The 12,338-nt window shown below is 38.1% G+C and overlaps 1 protein-coding gene across 1 annotated transcript in view; it reads left to right on the forward strand.

The window, feature by feature from the left end:
- Positions 1 to 12,338, forward strand: part of Spidr (scaffold protein involved in DNA repair) — a 221,964-nt gene that overhangs the window by 127,677 nt on the left and 81,949 nt on the right. The window contains exons 9-10 of the mRNA XM_032899807.1: positions 9,102 to 9,291; positions 11,167 to 11,417. Of these exons, the coding sequence (XP_032755698.1) occupies positions 9,102 to 9,291; positions 11,167 to 11,417 (441 nt within the window). The remainder of the gene's footprint in view (positions 1 to 9,101; positions 9,292 to 11,166; positions 11,418 to 12,338) is intronic.

The following is a 12,338-nucleotide window of genomic DNA, read 5'->3' on the forward strand; positions in this document are numbered from 1 at the left end:
AAAAAAAAAATACAAAAAAAAAAATTATACATGTATGCATTATATTGTAGGACTTTTCTGCAATGGTAGTTTTTTATATTTTTTCCAGAAGTTCTTTAGTCTTAGGTATCTCTCTCCCTATTTTCTACTCTTCCCTGTACTTATCTTTCAAATTTAACCCTTCCTTTCCCATTAAACCTCTTTCCCTTTGTTCTCCCCCTTGAGAGCCCCCTTCAGGGTTCATTCCTAATTAGCGAGGTTCTGAAGATATTCCAGTTGAAAAGATCCAAAGGCAACATCCACAAAAAAAAACTAGGATTGCCAAAATAATCTTGAACAATTAAAAAAATGCTGGAAGTATCATTATTTCAAATTTCAAATTACTATGCTACTGTAACAAAAATAACATAGTGCTGCCATAAAAACCAACATTGGCTAGTGGAATAGAATCCATATATAAGCCTGTATTTCTTTTAGGGATGGAGAAATGAGGGGGAGTGGGGGGAGGGGAGAGCCATAAGCCTGTATTTTTTATTGTACATTTTTTTATTTACATTTCAAATGTCCCCTTCCCCTACCCAACCACCGAACCCTTCCTGTCTTCCAGCCCTGACATTCCCCTACAGTGTGTGTGTGTGTGTGTGTGTGTGTGTGTGTGTGTGTCTGTGTCTGTGTGTGTGTGTGTGTGTGTGTGGCAGGGGGAGGGGAAGGTTGAAGGTTGTCCAGCCTTGGCAGGACCAAGGGCTTCTCCTCCCTCTGTTGCTCAACAAGGCCATCCTCTGTTACATATGCAGCTGAAGTCATGCATCAGTCCACATCTTTGGATCGTGGTTTAGTCCCTGGGAACTCTGGTTGGTTAGTATTGTTGTTCTTATGGGATTGTAAGCCCTTTCAGCTCCTTTAACCCTTTATCTAACTCCTCCATTGGGGACCCCATTCTCAGTCCAAAGATTGGCTGCAAGCATTCGCCATGCTCTATATATGTATATGGGCTGGATCTGGAGGTGGGGCAGGATCTCAACAGCCATTTCTTCAGTCTCTGCTCCAAACTTTGTCTCCATATCTCCTCCTATGAATATTTTTCTTTCCCCTTCTAAGAAGGACTGAACCATCCACACTTTAGTATTTGAAATGCTCTGGATGAACCTCTCAGGAAACAGCTTTATCAGTTTGCTGTGGCCATGCACTTCTTGGCTTCATCAATATTATCTAGTTTTGGTGGCTAGATATATGGGCTGTATACCCAGGTGGGCTCGCTCTGAATGGCCATTCCTTCAGTCTCTGCTCCAAACTTTGTCTCCATACCCATAGTACTCCATTGTGTAGATGTACTGCATTTTCTGTATCCAGTCTTCTGTTGAAGGGAATCTGGGTTCTTTCCAGGTTCTGGCTAATAAATGAGGCTGCTATGAACATAGTGGAGCATGTGTCTTTGTTGTATGTTGGGGCACCTTTTGGGTATATGCTCAGCAGTGGTATAGCTGGGTCCTCAGGTAGTACTATGTCCAATTTTCTGAGGAACCTCCAGACTGGTTTCCAGAGCGGTTGTACCAGCTCACAATCCCACCAACAATGGAGGAGTGTTCTTCTTTCTCCACATCCTCGCCAGCATCTGTTGTCACCTGAGTTTTTGATCTTAGCCATTCTTACTGGTGTGAGGTGGGTATCACAGGGTTGTTTGATTTATATTTCTGTGATGACTAAGGATGTTGAACATTTCTTTAGGTACTTCTCAACCATTCAATATTCCTCAGCTGAGAATTCTTTGTTTAGCTCTCTACCCCATTTTTTAATAGGGTTATTTGATTCTCTGGAGTCTAACTTCTTGAGATCTTTGTATATATTGGATATTACCCCTCTATCGGATATAAGATTGGTAAAGACCTTTTCCCAATTTGTTGATTTCCATTTTGTCCTCATGACAGTGTCCTTTGCCTTACATAAGCTTTGCAGTTTTATGAGATCCCATTTCCTGATTCTTGATCTTAGAGCATAAGCCATTGGTGTTTTATTCAGGAAATTTTTTCCAGTGCCCATGTGTTCGAGATGCTTCCCCACTTTTTCTTCTATTAGTTTGAGTGCATCTGGTTTGATGTGGAGGTTCTTGTTCCACTTGGACTTAAGCTTTGTACAGGGTAATAAGCATGGATCGATCTGCATTGTTCTACATGCTGACCTCCAGTGGAACCAGTACCATTTGCTGAAATTGCTATCTTTTTTCCATTGGATGATTCTGGCTCCTTTGTCAAAAATCAAGTGACCATGGGTGTGTGGGTTCATTTCTGGGTCTTCAATTCGATTCCACTGGTCTGTCTGTCTGTCTCTTTTACCAATACCATACAGTTTTTATCACTATTGCTCTGTAATACTGCTTGAGTTCAGGGATAGTGATTCCCCAGAAGTTCTTTTATTGTTGAGGATAGTTTTAGCTATCCTGGGTTTATTTTTATTCCAGATGAATTTGCAAATTGGTCTGTCTAACTCTATGAAGAATTGGATTGGAATTTTGGTGGGGATTGCATTGAATCTGTCAATCGCTTTTAGTAAATGGCCATTTTTACTACATTAATCCTGCCATTCTATGAGCATGGGAGATCTTTCCATCTTCTGAGATCTTCTTCAATTTCTTTCTTCAGAGGCTTGAAGTTCTTATCATACAGATCTTTCACTTGCTTGGTTAAAGTCACACCGAGGTATTTTATATTATTTGGGACTATTATGAAGGGTGTCGTTTCCCTAATTTCTTTCATGGCTTGTTTCTCTTTTGTGTAGAGGAAGGCTACTGATTTATTGGAGTTAATTTTATATGCAGCCACTTTGCTGAAGGTGTTTAATCAGGTTTAGTAGTTCTCTGGTGGAACTTTTGGAATCACTTAACTATACGTTCATTTCATCTGCAAATAGTTATATTTTAACTTCTTCCTTACCAATCTGTATCCCTTTGATCTCCTTTTGTTGTCTGATTGCTGTGACTAAGACTTCGAGAATTATATTGAATAAGTAGGGAGAGAGTGGGCAGCCTTGTCTAGTCCCTGATTTTAGTGGGATTACTTCAAGTTTCTCTCCATTTAGTTTAATGTTAGCTACTGGTTTGCTGTATATGGCTTTTATTATGTTAAGGTATGGGCCTTGCATTCCTGTTCTTTCTAGGACTTTTATCATGAAGGGGTGTTGAGTTTTGTCAAATGCTTTCTCAGTGTCTAAGGAAATGATCATGTGGTTTTGTTCTTTCAGTTTGTTTATATAATGGATCACGTTGATGGTTTTCCGTATATTAAACCATCCCCTGCATGCCTGGGATGAAGCCTACTTGATCATGGTGGATGATTGTTTTGATGTGCTCTTGATCGGTTTGCCAGATTTTTTTTTTTTGGTTCTTTTTTTTTGGAGTTGGGGATCGAACCCAGGGCCTTGGCGCTTCCTAGGCAAGCGCTCTACCACTGAGCTAAATCCCAACCCCGTTTGCCAGAATTTTATTGAGTATTTTTGTGTTGATATTCATAAGGGAAATTGGTCTGAAATTCTCTTTCTTTGTTGGGTCTTTGTGTGGTTTAGGTATAAGAGTAATTGTGGCTTCATAGAAGGAATTCGGTAGTGCTCCATCTGTTTCAATTTTGTGGAATAGTTTGGATAGTATTGGTGTGAGGTCTTCTATGAAGGTCTGATAGAATTCTACAGTGAACCCAACTGGACCTGGGTTCTTTTTGATTGGGAGACTTTTAATGACTGATTCTATTTCTTTAGGAGTTATGGGGTTGTTTAAATGGTTTATCTGTTCCTGATTTAACTTTGGTACCTGATATCTGTCTAGGAAATTGTCCATTTCCTCCAGATTTTCAAGTTTTGTTGAATATAGGCTTTTGTAGTAGGATCTGATGATTTTTTTAAAATTTCCTCTGATTCTTTTGTTATGTCTCCCTTTTCTGATTTTGTTAATTTGTATACATTCTCTGTGTCCTCTCGTTAGTTTGGCTAAGAGTTTATCTATCTTGTTGATTTTCTGAAAGAATCAGCTTTTGGTTCTGCTGATTCTTTGTATGGTCCTTTTTGTTTCTACTTGGTTGATTTCAGCTCTGAGTATGATTATTTCCTGCCTTCTACCCTCCTGGGTGTATTTGCTTCTTTTTGTTCTAGAGCTTTTAGGTGTGCTGTCAAGCTGCTGACATATGCTCTTTCCTGTTTCTTTCTGCAGGCACTCAGAGCTATGAGTTTTCCTCTTAGCACAGCTTTCATTGTGTCCCATAAGTTTGGGTATGTTGTCCTTTTCATTTTCATTAAATTCTAAGAAGTCTTTAATTTCTTTCTTTATTTCTTCCTTGACCAGGTTATCCTTGAGTAGAGCATTGTTCGACCTCCACATATATGTGGGTGTTCTTTCATTATTGTTATTGAAGACCAGCTTTAGGCCGTGGTGGTCTGATAGGATGCATGGCATTATTTCTATCTTTCTGTATCTGTTGAGGCCCGTTTTTTGACCAATTATATGGTCAATTTTGGAGAAAGTACCATGAGGAGCTGAGAAGAAGGTATATCCTTTTGTTTTAGGGTAAAATGTTCTATAAAGAAGTGTTAAGTCCATTTGGTTCATGACTTCTCTTAGTTTTTCTATGTCTCTGTTTAATTTCTGTTTCCATAATGTGTCCATTAATGAGAGTGGGGTGTTGAAATCTCCTACTATTATTGTGTGAGGTACAATGTTTGCTTTAAGCTTTCGTAAGGTTTCTTTTATATATGTAGGTGCCCTTGTATTTGGAGCATGGATATTTAGGATTGAGAGTTCATCTTGGTGGATTTTTCCTTTGATGAATATGAAGTGTCCTTCCTTATCTTTTTTGATGACTTTTAGTTGAAAATCGATTTTATTTGATATTAGAATGGCTACTCCAGCTTGCTTCTTCAGACCATTTGCTTGGAAAGTTGTTTTCCAGCCTTTCACTCTGAGGTAGTGTCTGTCTTTGTCTCTGAGGTGTGTTTCATGTAGGCAGCAGAATGCAGGGTCCTCATTGCGTATCCAGTTTGTTAATCTGTGTCTTTTTATTGGGGAATTGAGTCCATTAATGTTGAGAGGTGTTAAGGAATAGTGATTATTGCTTCCTGTTATATTCATATTTGGATGTGAGATCATGTTTGTGTGCTTTTCTTTTCTTTGTTTTGTTGCCAAGATGATTAGTTTCTTGCTTCTTCTAGGGTATAGCTTGCCCCCTTATGTTGGGCTTTACCATTTATTATCCTTTGTAGTGCTGGATTTGTAGTAAGATATTGTGTAATTTTGATTTTGTCATGGAATATCTTGGTTTCACCATCTATGTTAATTGAGAGTTTTGCTGGATACAGTAACCTGGAGTGGCATTTGTGTTCTCTTAGGGTCTGTATGACATCTGTCCAGGATCTTCTGGCTTTCATAGTCTCTGTTGAGAAGTCTGGTGTAATTCTAATAGGTTTGTCTTTAAATGTTACTTGATCTTTTTCTCTTACTGCTTTTAATATTTAATCCTGGGCCTTTTTGGTTGGGAGACTTGTAATGACTGCTTCTACTTCCTTAGGCTTTATGGGACTGTTGGTTATCTGATCGTGATTTAACTTTGGTACCTGATATCTGTCTAGAGAATTCTCCATTTCCTTTGTATTTTCCAGTTTTGTAGGATCTGATAATTTTTTGAATTTCCTTGGTTTCTATTGTTATATTTCCCTTTTCATTTCTGATTTTGATAATTTGGAAACACTCTCTGTGCCTTCAGTGGAATTAATTCAATGTTCTTGAATCTGTTTAGGTTTGTTTTGTGTTTGATTATATGATTGATTTTTGAAAAGGTACCATGAGGTGCTCAGAAGAAGGTATATTCTTTTGTTTCAAGGTGAAATGTTCTGTAGAGATCTGTTAAATCCATTTGGTTCATAAGTTTTATTAGTTTCACTGTGTCTCTGTTTAGTTTCTGTTTCCATGGTCTGTCCATTGGTAAGAGACTCTCTTAGGAATCTCTCCTAAGAAATTAATAGGGTTCACCACCATTACCCAACTTTGGTACATTATTATTAGCACAAATTTTATGCTCAAAGAAATATAATAATCCAAGAAAATGTTTACATTCTCTTTCCTCTTAAAATTCCATTTTCTCTTAAAAACCATGTCGGTTGGGAGTTCTAAATCAAGTCATTAAGTTGCAAGGCAAAAGGTCAAGTAATATATGAAGTCAGACTTTTCAGAAATACACCAGACTTCTCAAGGGTGACTCTAAAAACTATAAGGTCTTGGTCAGATGTCATATAGACCCTAAGAGAACAAAAAAGCCAGCCCAGGCTATTATACCCTGCAAAACTCTCAATATTTAAACAATGTCTTTCCCCTAATGCCGCCCTACAGAGGATAAAAGGAGAAGTCCAACACAAGGAGGGAAATTTCACTCAAGAATGAGCAAGAAATTAATGTTATCACAATAAACCGAAAAGAAGAGAAGCACACAAACATAATTCCACCTCTAACAACAAAAATAACTGGAAGCAACAATCATTGGTCCCTAATATCTCTCATCATCAATGGACTCAATTCCCCAATAAAGAGACAGAAGCTAATATATCAAATTCATAGATGGGATCTAGCATTTTGTTGTATACAGGACACACACCTCAGGGACAATGATAGACACTACCTACAAGTAAAAGGCTGGAAAAAAAAATCCAAGCAAATAGTCCCAAGAAAGAAGTTGGACTAGCCATTTTAATATCCAATAAAATAGACTTTCAACCAAAAGGTATCAAAAAAGATGGGGAGGGACACAATATTCACATCAAAGGAAAAACCCACCAAGATGAACTCTCAATTCTGAACATCTATGCCACAAATGCAAGGGCACCCACCCACGATTGTAAAAGAAACGTTATTAAAGCTCAAAGCATACGTTGATCCTCACCAATAATAGGAGACTTCAACACCCCACTCTCACCAATGGACAGATCATGGAAACAGAGACTAAACAGAGACACAGTTAAACTAACAGAAGTTATGAACCAAAAGAATTTAACTGATATTCACAGAACATTTCACCCTAAATCTTCTTTTCAGCATCTCATGGTACCTTATCAAAAATCAATCATATACTCAGACACAAAACAAACCTCAACAGATACAAGAACATTGAATTAATCCCATGTATTCTGTCAGACCACCACGGTCTAAGGCTGGTTTTCAATAACAACAAAAACAATAGAAAATTCATATACATATGGAAGCTGAACAATGTTCTGCTCAGTGATAACTTGGTAACGGAGGAAATAAAGAAAGAAATTAAAGACTTTTTAGAATTTAATGAAAATGAAGGCAGTACATATTTAAACTAATGGGACACAATGAAAGCAGTGCTAAGAGGAAAAATCATAGCTCTGAGAGCCTCCAAAAAGAAACTGGAGAGAGCATACACTAGCAGCTTGACAGCACACCTGAAAGCTCTAGAACAAGAAGAAGCAAATTCACACAAGAGGAGGAGATGGCAGGAAATAATCAAACTCAGGGCTGAAATCAACCAAGTAGAAACAAAAAGAACTATACAAAGAATCAACAAAACCAGGAGCTGGGTCTTTGAGAAAATCAAGAAGACAGACAAACCCTTAGCCAGAATAACCATGGGTATTTGTATGTATTTCTATCTTTGGCCATGATGTTGAATAACAAGATTGAAGAAGTGAAGATCACAAGTTCGAGATCATCCTCAACCATATACAGAGTTTGAAGCCAGCTTGCACGACATGAGATCTATGTCAAAGCGTGCATGTGGGGAAAGTCATATTGGTCTACTTCTCTTATGGTGTGTTTGCTTGCTCTTTCCTTACTGTACCTCTGTTTTGGACTAGGACTTTTAGCATAATATTTAATGAAAATGTAGAAAGAGACAAGTTCTTGAGTTCCTTCTTAGCATTTACTTTAGTTGTCATTTTATAAAGTTAAAAGAGTTTCCTTTATGTATATCAATGAGTTTTTCAATACAAGTGAAAATAAAGAGTTAATTGTCTTAGGATTTTTCTGTGTTGCTAAGGTGGTCCTTGCTTTGTTCCTTTATAGAAAATGTTGGTTCTTATTGTGAGTAGTGATAGATAGCATGATTTGTCAATTTGACATGACTTAGAATCATCTGGGAAGGATCATCTACATCACATTGGCCTATGGGTGTGTCTTTGGGGAACTGTATTCGATGGATACGGAAAATTCTGGGCCACTTTGAATAGCACCATTCCCTAGATAGGTACTCCTGAACTGTGTAAGAGTCCAGAAATTCGTGGTTAAAAGTGCTTACTGCACTTACTACTGTATCATTCCTCAGGTGCTGTTTGTGTGTTTGTGTGCATGTGTTTGTCCATCTCCCTCCCTCTCTCTCCTTCTGTTCTCCCTAAGTAGTATTCTGCCTTTTCTCCATCCATCGGTGTGGTTTAATGAGAGACTAAAGTGGCATATGTATCAAATTCTTCCTTCCAGAACCTGAGGTTTTCCATTTTTCTTATTAACAGCACATCTTGTTTTAAAGAATGTGCATTGAAGTGTTTTATCACATTAGAGGACTGAGTTTTGTTTGATATGTTTTCAGCTTGTTTGTCTGTTTCACACCAATAATTTTGATATCAAGGGTCCAAGTTCTTATATCTTTTAATGTAAAATTCTTTGAACAATTAAAGTTGCTTAAATATATAAAGATTTTATTTTTTAAATAATACCCAGTTCAGTGTTTAAGTGCTTCTTTGATACTCATCGTCTTTGCTCATTCTTTGTATCTGTATTTCTTCTGAGAGGTCATGGGTCTCCCAGATAGGCAGGGCGCCTAGGGATTTAAATGACCTTCCATTACTAATGTAGGACTTTCAAGATCTTCACTGGGAAAGTAAAGTTCTGTCATTGAGTCATACTTACTTGTTTTGGGCTATAGATTCTGCTGGCTGGCAAGGTCCTTAGCTATCAATTGTTATAAATGGAGCTCTCTTTCAAGATCCTGGGCAGCTGTCATGCCATGCCCTGGTCTGTTGTTAAGAATGCTGTAATTTAGTGCATTGTCTTAATTTAACTAAAATATTTTTTGTTTAACAAAAAATATAAGAACCCAAGTTATAAATAAACTGATAAATTTCTTTTTCTTTTTCAGGCAAAAACTTCTTATCCCAAATGGAAGTTTCTCTATTATTCTAAATACTTATTTTTGTCAGAAAGCTATTGCAAAAGAAACAGTGCATGAAGACCTGTACAGTCAGGACACATCTCTTCCAAGGAGAAATATAACTTTGGCCCAGAGGTTTAGAATCAAGGGCATAACAAACAGTTCATCCAGCAGCCAGGTAAATCCTCAGTGGCTTATGATTTTTATACTTGTAGTAGTACTTGTATCTGTATCTGACAGGACCTGTGAAAAAAATGAATATTTATCCTCTGTCCTCAACTATATATGTTAGTGCATATTGTTATTATCATTATGCCAGTAGATAATGAAAGCTCACTAGCATTTAGTCATGGTGTCATTACAGTTTTCCATCCCTCCATCATGTATTCTTAATCTTTAGCTCCATCTATTAATGCAAGAAAGTACTTTCAGTCCCATGGTTATTATAGTCAGGACTCAGAAAGTATTTCTCTATGTTCCTTTTGAAATTAAGAGTTTTAAACCTTTATTAAACTTTCTGATTTCTTTAGGAAACATTATATCTATATTCTTTAAGTAGAGCTTTATAATTATGTTTAAGGTTATAAGATAGAAATTGATTTAGTATAATTTGAGTGGGGGGGCTCTGAGCTAATCCAAAATGAATTTGGAATTTCACTATAATTCACCAGTAGTGGGCAGGGTCCATATGTCCATGAAGACTCTCAGCTTTGGGAGCCTGGTTACAGTACACTGGCCTCAAAATCTCTGGATTACTAGAATCATCACGGCACAGACCACTAAGATGAAAAGCTAGAAATAGGGAAAATAAAGTAAGTAAACCTTCACCTGCTTTGACCCATATAAGTAACCATCTTTCTCTGACTATCAAAAGAAGTATCTGGAAAGGATAGTTTGAGGAGGGCACCAAAGCTGCCCTGTGACCTTTGCATACATGCCATGTAATATGTACAAGCACACCCATGTGGATGAGGGTTTTAAATTTAAAATTACAAAATGAAATTTGTAAAAGTATACTTTTAAGTAATATATGCTATATGATAGTACTGACATATGTTCTGTTAGATAACAGTTACCATGTAGCATAGTGGTGAAAAATACAGGTTTTGAGGGTACTGGAGAGAGGACTCAGCATTAAAGCTGTTCTTACTGCTATTCCAAAGGACCCAAGTTCAGTTTCTAGCACCTACACAGATAACCTGGTGTCTAATAACATCAGCTGCCAGGAATCTGGTGAGCTCTTCTGTCCTCCAAAGGTGCCTGCACGCAGATATCACTGACACCAAAGTAAAATAACACAGGGTTTGTAGCCATTTGCATTGTGTCACATGCTGCCGCAGCAGCTTTATGCTGGGCCACATTAGGCAATTTCTCTGTGCCTCAGTTTTATCTATGAGAATAAATACAGTCATTGTAAGGATAGCTATTATTATATAAAGAAGAGTCTTGAAGATAATAAAATGAAACAGAAGTATCATTGGTTTGTAATTATTGGTGTTATTATATAGTTTGGGGGAGAATACATGAATATGTAAAGTATATAAATTAGCAGGTTACACATTTAAGCACCTAATAAAATGACTGATTTTAATTAAACTGTATTCATTCTTTTTAAAAAGATTTATTTATTATACATAAATACACTGTAGTGGTCTTCAGATACACCAGAAGAGGGTATCTGATCTCATTACAGATGGTTGTGAGCCACCATGTGGTTGCTGGGCTTTGAACTTAGGACCTCTGGAAGAGCAGTTAGTGTTCTTAACCACTGAGCCATCTTTCTAGTCCAACTGTATTCATTCTTTTTGGACAAACCAAAAGGGGAAGCTATCCCTATGAGGTAATTAATAGCAGGACATTGGTAGTAGGACAAATTCTGCTGTGCTGTCTTTACCCACTTCCACTCTTCCGCAGGTGGATGCCAGTATAACATGAGTGTCTGTCTCTGTAGTGCACTGCTAGTGCTTTGGCAGTTACCTAATGATGTCGCTTTTTTGGCCAGCATGGTACTAGGAGGGAAACTGAAACTCTTCCTTTTGCATGTCTTGGACAGACTGGATATGATACCCTGGCCACCACTGGCACAGACTGGACCCATGGACATGACAAGGCAGAGCAACATCTTATAGTTGGTGCTCCCCTGAGGGATTCTCTTCTGGACATTGTGGAAAGCCAAAGAGCTGGCCCATGGTCTGGGGTCAGGGTGCGAGTAGTAGTGCAGAGAGTTTACTCTCTTCTCAGCAGAGATGGTGCCAGGAGCCAACACAGGCTCACAGGGGAGCATGCAGAATCACCTGGAGCATGGTGAGTAGGAAACCTAAGCATGGGAAAAGGGAAGCACAGCAGAACCCCCAAGAAAGGAAGCTCTGCTCAGAAGAATTTCTAGGTGGCATTTACTGTATAAGGAGGCTGTTTTGTATATCTTTTTCTTACATTCAGATTTAGAACATGTTTAGTTAAAGTTCTCTAGAGGAACAGAGCTGACTGAATCAATATGGGATTTTTGTGGTCTAGCTAGTCAAACAATGGCTGTCTGCCTACCAATGGAAAGTCCAAGAATCCAGTAGTCCATGGGGCCGGATGACTCATCTGGTCTTCAGTACATACTAGAATGCTGAAGTAGGCTGTAATGTCACTAAGAAATGAACTTGCCAGCAAGCATGAGGACAAGCAGGCAGAGAGCAAACCTTCCTTCTTCCACGTTCTTTATATAAGCTGGCGGCAGAAGGTGTGGCCCAGATTAAATGTATATCATTCTATCTCAGAAGATCCAGATTAGGGACTAGAGAAATGGCTTAGCGGTAAAGAGCAGCGACTGCTCTTCCAGAGGTCCTGAGTTCAATTCCCAGCAACCACATGGTGGCTCACAACCCTCTGTAATGAGATCTGATGCCCTCTTCTGGTGTGTCTGAAGACAGCGACAGTGTACTTATACATAATAAATAAATAAATCTTAAAAAAAAAAAAAAAGACAAATCCCTCATAGGTATACCCAGGTGCTTGGGTTTTAGTTAATTCCAGATGTAGTCAGGTTGACAACTAAGAAGGGCCATCATGATATACAGTATGTATAACAAAGGATTTTTGTATCGTTTATATATAAGAAGCCTTACTAAAAATGTTCATGGGCTGATCCATATATACATGGTATATCTACCACACTACTGTCAGGATCTGCACTACCTGAAATTGTTGCATTTACTTTTGCTTTCCCTGGCTTATGTT

The sequence above is a fragment of the Rattus rattus genome, chromosome 4 (genome assembly GCF_011064425.1).
Source record: "Rattus rattus isolate New Zealand chromosome 4, Rrattus_CSIRO_v1, whole genome shotgun sequence".
Lineage (NCBI taxonomy): Eukaryota > Metazoa > Chordata > Mammalia > Rodentia > Muridae > Rattus > Rattus rattus.